The 12027-nt window shown below is 40.7% G+C and overlaps 2 protein-coding genes across 2 annotated transcripts; one reads left to right on the top strand and one right to left on the bottom strand.

The window, feature by feature from the left end:
- Window positions 1-440: 440 nt before the first annotated feature.
- Window positions 441-4735, bottom strand: LOC308303907 (cytoskeleton-associated protein 2). Its single transcript, XM_080748426.1, has 7 exons — window positions 4621-4735; window positions 4341-4428; window positions 2465-3291; window positions 2027-2357; window positions 1779-1839; window positions 1121-1379; window positions 441-975 (listed from the first exon to the last, which is right to left on the bottom strand). Exons 2-7 carry the CDS (start codon window positions 4383-4385, stop codon window positions 705-707), a joined length of 1794 nt encoding a protein of 597 aa, XP_080604552.1. The 5' UTR covers window positions 4386-4428; window positions 4621-4735; the 3' UTR covers window positions 441-704.
- Window positions 4736-6413: 1678 nt separating this feature from the next.
- thap12a (THAP domain containing 12a) lies at window positions 6414-11591 on the top strand (the record flags this gene model as incomplete). Its single annotated transcript, XM_080749354.1, has 5 exons — window positions 6414-6553; window positions 7650-7770; window positions 9027-9119; window positions 9223-9256; window positions 9742-11591. Exons 1-5 carry the CDS (start codon window positions 6468-6470, stop codon window positions 11589-11591), a joined length of 2184 nt encoding a protein of 727 aa, XP_080605480.1. The 5' UTR covers window positions 6414-6467.
- Window positions 11592-12027: the final 436 nt, after the last annotated feature.

Genomic DNA, 12027 nt, shown 5'->3' on the forward strand with positions numbered 1-12027 from the left:
TTTTGGGCACCTCTGTTGGGAAATGCTGACCATAGCTTTAAAAGGGCTTTGACATAGAATACGTATTGACTAACATACTGTCCACAACTTCAACCTGGTGCTGTAAAAACAGACTTCAGGGGGTTCCTTGATTCTCAGTTCAAAATATATTTTCAGTGAAACTGATTGTATGCCAGTGTAAACACCAGCAGTAGTTTTAGATTGCAAGTAACTACCACAAAATGTAATATCGGGTCTTAACATTATTTGTACACATGTTTAACCAATTCACACACTAAAGTTGTTTTCTAGATTGACAAGTATAAACCCTATAACAAAACAATATCAAGAAACATTCAAAAATGAGGTTATAACAAGTTTATTAACTGTTGTATATTACAAATTACACAGTTCAGTAGAAGCAGTCGTGCCATTTTCAAATTACCTCAACATACCAAGTTAATACATAACGTATTAATAAACAATGAATGTATCGTTCAAACATATATAATACACATTGCACACAGAAAATGTTAGTCGAAAAGGCTGTCCTTTTAAGAAATTATAAAAGCAGTCCTGTTTTTGATTGCACTGAAGCATCACCCATTTTAAACATTTTTTTTTTTTTTACAAATGTATTAGAACAATATACATACGTAGAATTCTAAAAGCAGAACCCACATAAAGTGAACATTAGCTCCAGTGTGAATAACGTAACAACTGGTCTACCAATCTTTCGGCTGGTTGTGCAGATCTTCCAGAAGGGCGGGGTTTCTTCTGTAGATGTATGCGGTGGGGTCATTATCACCTAAACCCCCCAGCTCCGCCAGCGACGACACACAGGGGTCGTGGTCGGCCAGCATTCCAGGCAGGCGAGATGCCTGGCGGTGGATGCGGCTGGAACGCCTCACTGGCGTTAGGAACATGACATCTTTAATGTTGCTCTTTCGCCGGGACCCAGATGCACTTGCCTCACCTTCGATGGTGTTTTTAACTCTAAAAAGGAGGCAGTTTGCATTGGTTGAGTAGGACTGATCCTGGTCAAAATGACATTTCTTTTATCACACTGTTTTTTGTGAATCATCTTAGTTCAAACAAGTACATTAGATGTATTGTTATCATAGCCATAAACAATACACACCTTTGCAGGTATGGGGTGGTGCTCACACTGTATTTCACTACGGAAGCGTCCTCATCCTTCTTTGGTGTAGTCTTCACAGAGCCCTCATCGCCATCTTCATAATCATCACTCTCGTCTTCCTCACTATCAACTTCCTTCTCTTCATCTTTAGTCTTCACTTCGACATCCTCTAGTTCATTCTTCTCATCATGACATTCATATTTTGCCACACTCTCCTCCATTCCAACCTCACAAGAGGCATCATTTGTCAGCTGGGGTCCTTTGGAATGAGAAGCAATGTGACATGCAAGTTAAAACAAAAACACGTCTACTTATATTGCAACTAACATTTAAACAGTATCCACCATAAAACAGGACTAACCTGTTGACCAACTAAGTCTTGAAGTTCAAGTCTTTGGTTGTGTTTAAAAATGGTATGTACCGATTGTGGCTAAGCAAATATGTTTTCCTTTTGCAGTATATTGTTATATGGATGAGATGAGGTCACTAATGTGTGTATGGCAACAGAACTAAGCATGATTTACCTCCATACAATTTCAGAGGTGGAAATTATTTAAAAGATTATTTCAGCATTTAAACCTTGTTTGAATATTTGGCACCCCAATACAATGCTGTACTGTTGTGTTAGTGTGTACTGTGTAGTGTGCACTAAACGTACCATCCTCATATGAAGAGGGCGTCTCCAGGGCTGCTAAGGCATCACACAAGTTTATCACAATCTGTTGTAAAAGAAATGACAAGGAAAGCTTATTAGGAGCTTGTTTAAAGACCAAAAACATCTGAACTATTTAAGATTTGTTGTCTAAAAGACCCACTCCACCAAAAACTCGATTTTTGTTGGAGTGGGTCTTTCGACAAATAATCTAATTTTGATATTGACTGAAAGGGACATTTTATTTTGCTTACGTCACTCATTCTGGGCTCTGGGTCAACAGGGAGGTCTTCGTCAGAGTTGTCTAACAGGTCCAGAGTGGTATTCATGATCTGTGGGGTTGAGGCGTCATGTGCTGCTGGCTGTTCAAGTTTCTGGTCATCTTCAGGCTGAGCAGCAGCAGGTTCAGGATCAGATGGTAACAGAGGCTGAGACTCGACACAAGGCTCCATCTTGGTATCAACCTGAGATTTAAGCTGACAGATTGGTTTAACGATCGTTTTGGTTTTGGTGGAAGCTACTGTTGCCATTGCTGGCCTCTTCAGAGTCTTCCCCTTGGATGCCAGCCACTCTGCCAGTTTTGCCCTGGTGGAGGAACATATAAAACATGATCAAAACTACAACCCCTCGAGTGAGTGGCAATGAAACAATGCCAATAAAAACATGTGAAGAAAAACTCAAAGACTGCAAACCTCCTCTCCTCAGCGGTCTCCATAGAACCTTTGAATTGGCTGATAGTACTGGTAGCAGAAGGCTTGCTGACCTTCTTCTCCGTACCAACAGGTAAGTTGTTGGGCTTGCTGTTCTGAGTCCCCTTTGCCTTGGGTAACACGGCAGCATTCCTGGAGCTAGCCACAGTTGCCGGAATGGACCTGCTAGGGGGGACGGCAGAGCGAAGGCCTGTAGTAGGGCGGCCAGTGACTGTGCGCTTGGATACTGGAGGAGGTCCATTGCACACCGATTTTGACCTTTGGGACTGAAGACTCTGTATGCCACGTCGAGGCAAGTCAGCAACAGATTTAGACCTCATTGTCATCAACTTTCCACCTTTTTGGCTTTCTACTTTGGGTGCTGATGGTTTTGCAGTTGGCTTTTGACCCTCCTCTCCTACTGAAAGACTTGACTTCCAAATGGCTCCGATTTTAGACTGGACAACTCTGCCTTTATACATGCCAGGAGCCGATTTTGTTGGTGGCACAGCACCTGGTGGCTTTGGAACCTCTGCAACTAGTTTTCTATGTCTCACAGCCTGCTCGGTGAGGAAAGCTTGACTCAGTGTGGACTTGGGTTTGACATCAGCCTTCTGCACAGTCATGGGTCTTTCCACAGCCTCTCCAGATGACTTCTTCGTAATCACCTGTTTGGGCTTTACTTTTTGGGAAGTACCATCTGTAGCCACGGTTGCCTCCTTTTCATTGCTCTTCTGGCACAGTTGGGCCAAAGTGGTAGACACCGTTTTGGAAACATGTGTTTTAGAGGTCTTGCTACTGTCTGCAGGCTGAGCATTTTCTTTGTTTCCCTAAAGAGAGAGAGAATAAAGGCAAAGCAAACATTAAACAAGCGATGAATCGAGACGAACAGACAAATACATAATATTCTGTTCTTAATCTCATAACACATTTATTATGCTAACTATACCTGTCTACAGTCATTCACTACACCCATGTCTTATTGGTGCTGCTTTTTAGCACACCTATAAAAAGGTTATTTAAATGTTCTACTTTAACCATTATTGTGAATTATTACACAGCTTGGTTAATGCTCAATTCTAATTGGCCAAACATGAAATTCAGCTGTCTGTTATTTCTGAATAGCAGACCACTGCAACGGCTTGATTTTTGCTGTATTCAGTGGTGGACAACTGTGGTGTAAAGTAACTAGTACATTTTCTCAAGTACTCTACTTACTGCAAGTACAATTTGAGATACTTTTACTTTAATGGAGTATTTCCAATTTTCAGTACTTTTACTCCTCATTACAATTATTAGAAAACTTTAGTTACTAGAACACTCCTGGGGTCATTATACCAGCTCACAACAGTTCTACAGCAGAGGGTGAGGTTCTATATGGGGCTATTATAACATCTACTCTGACTTGTGTGTGCACCCCAGACAGTCTTTAAGTTAGACATGCCTACTGTACGCCTATTCCACTTCAAGGGGTGTGTCTGTCTGATCAAATTAATATCAAATATCTAAATATTGAATCAAGCCACTTTAAAAATCTGGGCTGCAGGTGCACACATACAGTAAGTCAAGAATATGTGAAAATGAATGCAGAAGTGTTTAAGTTTTAAAATACCCCTAACCCCTTATAGTATTAAGTATATGCTTAAAAAGTATTCAAAAGTGCATTGCTGTATCGCAATTTATTTGTTTTTCCTTCGAATGTAGAGATATTTTCAAAAATGTTTAGAGGTAGTGAAAAGGCAGAATCTACAAGCTCAGCCTCAGATCTTATCTGTGTTGGATAGCCACAACCACAACATTGTAATACTTGTATGAGCGCATGTGCTGAATGTTGAAATTGCATGTAATACCCCTCGAATCCTGAATAATCTTAAATTACCCTTTTGTTGTTGTAGTGTCTTCTTGAAATTACGTTGTTATCCATTTTCTTCGTCCTCTCGGCCAGTTAAGGAATGAAACGTTGATCTCTGAGGGGCAACGGAAAAAACACAAAATGTTAGCTAGCAACTTTAGCCAAATGCAAACGAGTTAACGGCTCACTTGTAGTTACAATACCATAGTTAACGAATATGGTTATTTCTGGTTAATAACCAGAATAATAAGCGATCATAACGGACCCAGTTCTATCCACGGTCCAAATGAAATGTCTTGTTACTTACTCTGATCGATGTTGTGTGGAATTGGAAAGACGAACCGATGCAAGACAAAGATGAAGTGTCTACCAGTCCAGTTGTAAGCTTGTGACTGTGTGTATCTGTGTCTGCCTCGCGTTCCTTCCCTTCTAGTGAAAAACAAACTGCTTTGCTTTTTGACTTTGGCGCCGCTGCGCTGGGATTGGTCAGGTCGCGGTCGCTCGAAACCAAATCCAACCAATAGGATTTGTTTTCACCGGACGTGAAGTACGTGTAGGCGGAGTTTCTGTCCTGAAAAAACCCTCCTATGTTCCTTTTGAATGTTTGAAACGCAAACCAACCAGTATCTGTGATTTAAACCTAAACAGAATTCCTGCACTACTGGTGCTCCAAGGCAACACGCCCAAAGCATGACAGTTAGTAGTGTTGTTATGTCTCTAAACACACATTGATATTGATAGATGGTAAACTCAAAGAAAGAAGAGAGACACAAATTAATAGTGGTCTACCACTCTTCAGGACAAAGGCACATGCATTACAGTGAGTACACAACAGTGTGTCGTGTGGCAGGCACTGACATTCTTGTAGCTTACTTATGTGGAGCCATGCCAGTCGAAAACCGGCTCAGAGAGCCTTCTCAACACAGTGTGCGCAAAATAACACTTTTATGAAAAATAAAGAGGCTTTAATCCAGTATATGGCATTGGTTATCCTGTACTCTATATTTCTGTCTGTCTGTCTGTCTGTCTGTCTGTCTGTCTGTCTGTCTGTCTGTCTGCTTAACCTTGCATAGCCAGGCTTTCTGGCTGCCTGTCTGTTTTGATTGATTGATTGAATGAATACTTTATTATTAGAAGTTTGCATAGGAAAAGGTACAGTTCACTGATGCAAGGTCAACTAAAAGGATAAAGACCACAAGAAAGCTTTTGGGCTTGTTTAAATTGGGGTCCTTTTTTCTCAGTTCATACAAGATCTGTCTGTCTGTCTGTCTGTCTGTTAGTCTGTCTGTCTGTCTGTCTGTCTGTCTGTCTGTCTGTCTGTCTGTCTGTCCGCGTCCGTCCATTCATCTATTGTATTATAGGCATACCAGGCCTGGAATTTCATCACTTTAGGGTCAAGGCCACTTGCACTTGGCCTTTGTGTTGTCAATTTTTTGAGGGCACAAAGTCCAAATGCCAGGGCAGAAGGCCATCAAATAAAACAAGTACACATGTAGTCCATTGAAAAGAATTGTTGAATTTAAGGGTTAGGGATGATAACCTGCAGTGAAATAGATAAATGATGGTATTTACAATCTGATGGGGAAAAGTATATTCTACCCAGGGATAAAAGGGATATGCTACTCATTTCGTTTTACAATGGTTCTCTATCTAATACCAGTTGGCTGTTTTTTTTGTTTTTTTTTGCCATAATCCCCCCCCCCCCCCTAGCAGGTTGAACAAACATGGATTTCATAAATAATAACAATAGTAATAGTTGGCTGTCACTGTCACAATGTATTGTATTGTGTTATGTATACATTATTGAATAAACAAACAACCACATCTGTGAACATCATTAACGCCAGAGATCAAGAGATGAACCTGTTGTGTTATGTATTTTGTGTATTAGGTTACTTTTATAATGAGTTGGCCACAACTTTTGCCCGGGCATGTTCATGGTTCATGTCGTTTCATGTCTGAAAAATTAGTGTTCTTCGCAGAGGATTGTGGGAACAGGGAAGGGAGGGGACACAGCAGCGCGCGCGCGCGTTCTCTTTTTTGCATGCTGCTTTGTTGATGTTGTGTGTGGAGTGCACTGTGTGGAGATAGATAGTTTTGTTACATTAGCAGCCAACTTTACAAGACACCTTTAGTCTTTTTGAGTGGTGAAAGATGCAGAATCACTGCGCGGTGCTTAACTGCACCAGCGGTAAATCCAGCGACCAGCCTCTCTTCAGGTTTCCAAAGGAAGCTGAAAGGTAATAATGCTGCTATAGCATATTAGCTAGTTAGCATCATGTTCCCACCAAATCCTGAGGGTTGTTCATTTAACTCTGTGAGTGTGCACACATTTATCCACCATTTGGTTACATGTGTACAATCTCAGAAATGGATAAAGGAACACTGCCATGCTTGTCCTGTGGAGCCTACTGCGTGTGCGTGCTACTTAATATGAATGAATCGGAGGGGACTAAACTAGCTCAAAGTCCATCACAGGACGTTACTTTTAAAGCAGTGATTCTCAAAGTGTGGTCCCCGGGACCCTCAGGAGTCCAGAACAAAGTTACCGTAGTTTTATTTCACTAGGGCATTTCAGTGGCTATAGTTGGTCTCGCGTAGCCATACCCTTCACAGCAGAGGTTCTCAACCAGTGGTCCGGGCCCGGGGACCAACAGTGGTCCCTGAGGTGATTCCAGGTGGTCCCCAGCTAAATGACGGAGAGTTGGTAACCAAATAGACCCCCCTTGTAGAATGTAGATATTTAACTCTTGAGTGTGAAATTAATTAAACCATTGTTTCATTTTACACTTGCGAGAGTTAAATGATGTTTAAGCATCTGCATTTAATTTACAATACGTTTATAAGAAGTCTACACACGAGAATGTAGACGAATTGTTATTTTGATCAACTTTTGCCTGTTCCTCATCAATACAGCATGGCATTGTGGACTGTATGACCCTGTATTGGGCACAAATGTGGGAATTATGTATTTGTATGTCATCCTCTTAGATTCTTAGAATACTACATCAAGGCAAGGGTTCTTCTTTGGTTTCATCTCCAGAATCTCATCTAGAATAGATTTCCTGTGGCATCTATGAAAATTGGGATGTTATGAATGAAGTTACGAATTTTGCTGAAGGGATATCTGATTTAAAGAGTGCAAAGTCTTTAATGATGCGTTGGGTGCTCCCAGCTCTTATTCAATGTACAATTTAAAACTACACAGGGACAAACTGCATGTTGTGTGTATTATGTTACATTATTTTTGGTCAATTAATGTTATTATCTGGAAATGAATCAAATTCAATATGGCCTTAATCACCTTCCAAATTTAATTTTGTTTCTCTTAATTAGATGCCGGAAGTGGGCTGAAAAATGCCATCGCAAGGATCTGGAGGACAAATCACCTGATGACTTACACAGATTCTACAGGCTTTGTGCAAAGCACTTTGAAACATCTTCAGTTGAGAATAATGTAAGTAATGCGTTATAGAGCTAGACTTGGGGTCTCTGAATAGTTTTTCACCATGGACCACTTCCCTGTAGTCAATATATCTGTGGACCGCTGGTGCTGGGGTGGGGTGTGTCAATGGCTTGTTAGCCATTGCGGTTTCTTTTTTATTTTTAAGATAGGCCTATTCTTTGCCTTGATTGATTGCGACCGTAGGTCAAAGGTCACATTTACTATAAAAACCTCCAGATCCTGTGCATGCGTCACACAGTGCATGACACCTAATTCCAGCTCACAAGGATATAAGCTGACCTGTTCTGACATCACAATGATGTTGCAAATGAATTCCGTCCATGTCTAACATCATAGACCTTTGACGTCTGTGACATCTGACATCATACACTCCCTTTTTTGCCCATATATGGAGATCCCTGATGTCATCAATATTAAGCCCATATCTGGGAATGCCCATATATGGACATATTGTGTCAGTCATGGCCTAGTTGAGCATTGTATGGTGCAAGTTGGCACCTCGACAGAGTACAGTTCTAGTTGTGGTTGCACTGACGCAAGTCACGAGGACCACGGATTCGTCTGATGACAGATTAGTCAATGACAGATACTTTATATGGCCCTGGAAGAGTCACAGAAAATGTATTTATTTCCAGAGCATGTTATTAGCTGTCAGAATATAATGAAGCTTATAATATATTTTATATATTTACCTAGTGCAAGTTTAAGTTAAGTCTACTGATGTCTGTTTTCAACTACTGAGCCATAGCAACAGAAATAGTCTTGAGGGGTGCAAATGAATGTTATTTTTGCGGAATGGCTTTGCTAACCACCAGCGAATGCCGCAGATCACGAACCCATGTCTGCATCACCAGCAGACTCACAAGCCTTATTGTTTAGCTTTCATTGGCTGAATGGAGATTCAAATCTATTCTACAGGCAGGTTATTGCACACAATGTGTTCACATACATTCCAAGTATAAGTGAGGAATGTGCAAGATTCTGATGTCATCGAGGTCACAGAATATATTTCTATGATACACCAAGGGCTATGGGACGCATTATGTCTGAAACATTTTGTAAAGTACCATATCAGACAAACAAATTGACCAATGGAACATTTATAAACAACTCAAGAGTTGGAATACCATCAAAAAAGAGGAATACCTGCTGGACAGTGGACTTACTGATAGAAAAGAAAGTAAGCTTATATAGGAATGTGATGTGATATTTTGGAGTCTTATGAGTTTATTGGTTTATGTTGTCAGGATCCTCCCAATATCATGCTGAAGGATGATGCCATACCAACCATCTTTGATGTGGGAAGCCAACCACAACAACAGAAGCAGAGTAAAGAGACGGTAGGAGAAAACAAGCATGTGCACCATGAAGTAATTTATTTTCTTTCTAAATGCATTTAGTGGCATAATACATGTATTCAAATGTTTTCTCCTTTTTTGCTAGACTGAAGATGAGAAGGATAATAAAGTAACGAAAAGTAAGTAGTAAATTCTAGTGTAAACTACTAATAATGTTATCACCAGTGCTGTGAATGTATTCACAAGTCAACTCTGATGTTTGGCAGGTTGTAGGTTTTAGATCTGTATTTAAAAAGAACATTTACATTCAAAGTAGGGCTGGGTGATATGGACAAAATCAAATATCACAATACTTTTTAACAATAAATAAATGAGTTGTTTCCTTTATCAACTATAATTTTCAAGAATGTTGAGAATAGGGCTTAAATGCAGGAAAGGACAACACGATATTTCCATATCCCAAATCCCAGACGCTGTCTAGTCTCTTATTACGATATTGATATAATATCAATACATTGCCCAGCCTAATGCAAAGGAGTTATTGTTAATACCCCCATTATGAAATGCATACACTTTTATTATCCGATTTTGAATTGATACTTTCACTGCTGTTTCAAGTTAGGCACTAATTTCATCATTGCAATGATTTCTTTTTTCCTCACAGTGAACACAAGGGCTCGAAAAGTGACAAAGAAAGAAGATGCTCCGCCTCCGCCTCCACCTCTGCCTCAGAAACCTACAGAGGAGGAGGTCTATAAAGAGTGTATCAGGTCTTTATTTGAAGCTATTGTACTGTTGGGAGAGCAAAATATTCCTTTAAAGGGCCCTGCTGAAAGACCAGCACAGGAGAACCTTGTTTCAAGCAATTTTCAGGCATTGCTAGAATACCGCATTAATGGTGGGGACGAAGCCCTACAAAAGATGTCTAATGCAGACCCTTTAAACAAAGAATGCTGCCCCCCAACGCAGCTGAACCAATTGATCGAAGTGTGTGAGAAAAGAATTCGTGAAGACATCATGGCGGAAGTCAGTAAAAATGTATTTTTCTCATTGGTAACCGATGATTTGGTGAAGATCTCAGGTGAATGGCACCTGTCTGTGTTTCTGCGTTATGTGGACCAAGGTAATTGCCGGCAGGAAAGGTTTGTTGGATTCCTACCCTTTGAGGGAGATGGAGACACTCTGGCAGAGAGACTGTTGTCTGATATATCTGACAAATGGGGGTTGAATATGGAACACTGCAGAGGTCAGGCTCATTCCTACTCTGGCAGACATTTTGGCAAAATGAAAGCATTTACTGCCAAACTGATTGAAAAATACCCGAAGGCAATACTTACACCAAGATCCACTTGTTCATTGAATACCACGTTGGCCAGTGGCATGGCTTCACCAGCAGTCCAGCTTGTCTTGTCGACCTTTAAGAAATTAGAGACATTTTTCAGTCACTCCCCTTCCCTACAATTAGAGTTGGAGCATGCCATCGCGATTTTCTACCAGGACAAGGCAGAGAAAGCTAATGAACTTAAAGAGATCTGTCGCACTAGCTGGACTACAAGGCATGACGCCTTTGACGTGGCAGTCGACATTATAGAGTCGATACTCCTCTGTGTGGATAGTGTGCATGATAACGAAGACATGAGATGGAGTGACCAAGTCACACATGATGCCTTGGAGATCTCAAAGGCGCTAGCTGATTTTGAGTTTGTCATGGCCTTGATTGTGCTGAAAAACATAATGTCACTTACACAGGCCTTTGGGAAAAAATTGCAAAGCAAAGCAACGGATGTATTTTGTGCAGGAAACAGTTTGCCAGCTGTACTGCAGTCATTGGCAGAGGTGTCTGACAACATCGATGTGTATCATGAATTCTGGTATGATGAAGCCGTTAACCTAGCAACTGCAATGGAGATCCCTGTCAAGGTTCCTAGGTCATTCTTGAGAAATCATCGGTCACAAACTGGTACTGTGATCCAGCCTCAGAGCTACTACAAGGAATACCTTTCCATTGTTGTGGTGAACCATGTTGTTAGAGAATTAAAGGAACTCTTCTGTGAGAATCACTTAAAGGCTCTGAGGTGTCTTTTGCTCATCCCTGCTATTGTGGGGCAGAGAAAGTCTTTGAAGTCTGAGTGCGAAACAGATATAAAAGTTTATGAAAATGACATCCCTAATGCAGCAACTCTCCCCACCGAGCTGAACTGCTGGTGTGTTAAATGGGGGCAAAAGGGCAAGGAGGACACCCTGACTTCCACTCTCAGTGAAACACTGCAGCTGGCCGACATTAAGTTCTTCCCTAACATGCTTGCAGTCCTTAGGGTGGTCGGCACCCTACCAATCTTCAGTCTTGAAAGCAGCCACGATGTGGCTTACAGGCGCTTCAAACTATACGTGGAGAACACTCCCGAAATGTACAGATCAAAGGGTCTTTCTCTTTTAAATGTAAACTGTGATGCTAGCCATGACCTGGACTCCATGGTTGAGACTTACATGAAAACGTATGAAAACATTGCCTAAGTAGGAGAATGTGTAGTTGGCCTTAATCACTCACTTGTTCCCTGAAATCATAGCTAAGTGTTTTATAGAGTATCTACAGCGTTGTTGATCGACAATTAGATTCATGTGCCGTTTTCATTGTCCTTTTGAGATAAACCTTGGTTGGAAAAAAGAGAACATTCCAGGCCTCACTTTTGTCATTGTCTTTTGTATGTTTTTCACCTTTTTGATTTAACAGTGTAACAGCTGTAAAAGATCCACCAAAATGTGCTGTCTTAATTGTGCTTTTGTGCTAAAAATCTGTAATTCTTTTGTAAACAAGACACCAAACTGGAGCTGAAAATGTGAATCATTAAACATTTTTAATTCTTTTTTTGTTTGAAGTTTGTCATTTTTAAAATGGTCTAAGAAGCCTCTCAAGAATGTAAAAAAATTAAGCAAACTAGTGGAAGTGGAA

The sequence above is a fragment of the Nannobrachium achirus genome, assembly GCF_963921795.1.
Source record: "Nannobrachium achirus genome assembly, chromosome: 19".
Classification (NCBI taxonomy): domain Eukaryota; kingdom Metazoa; phylum Chordata; class Actinopteri; order Myctophiformes; family Myctophidae; genus Nannobrachium; species Nannobrachium achirus.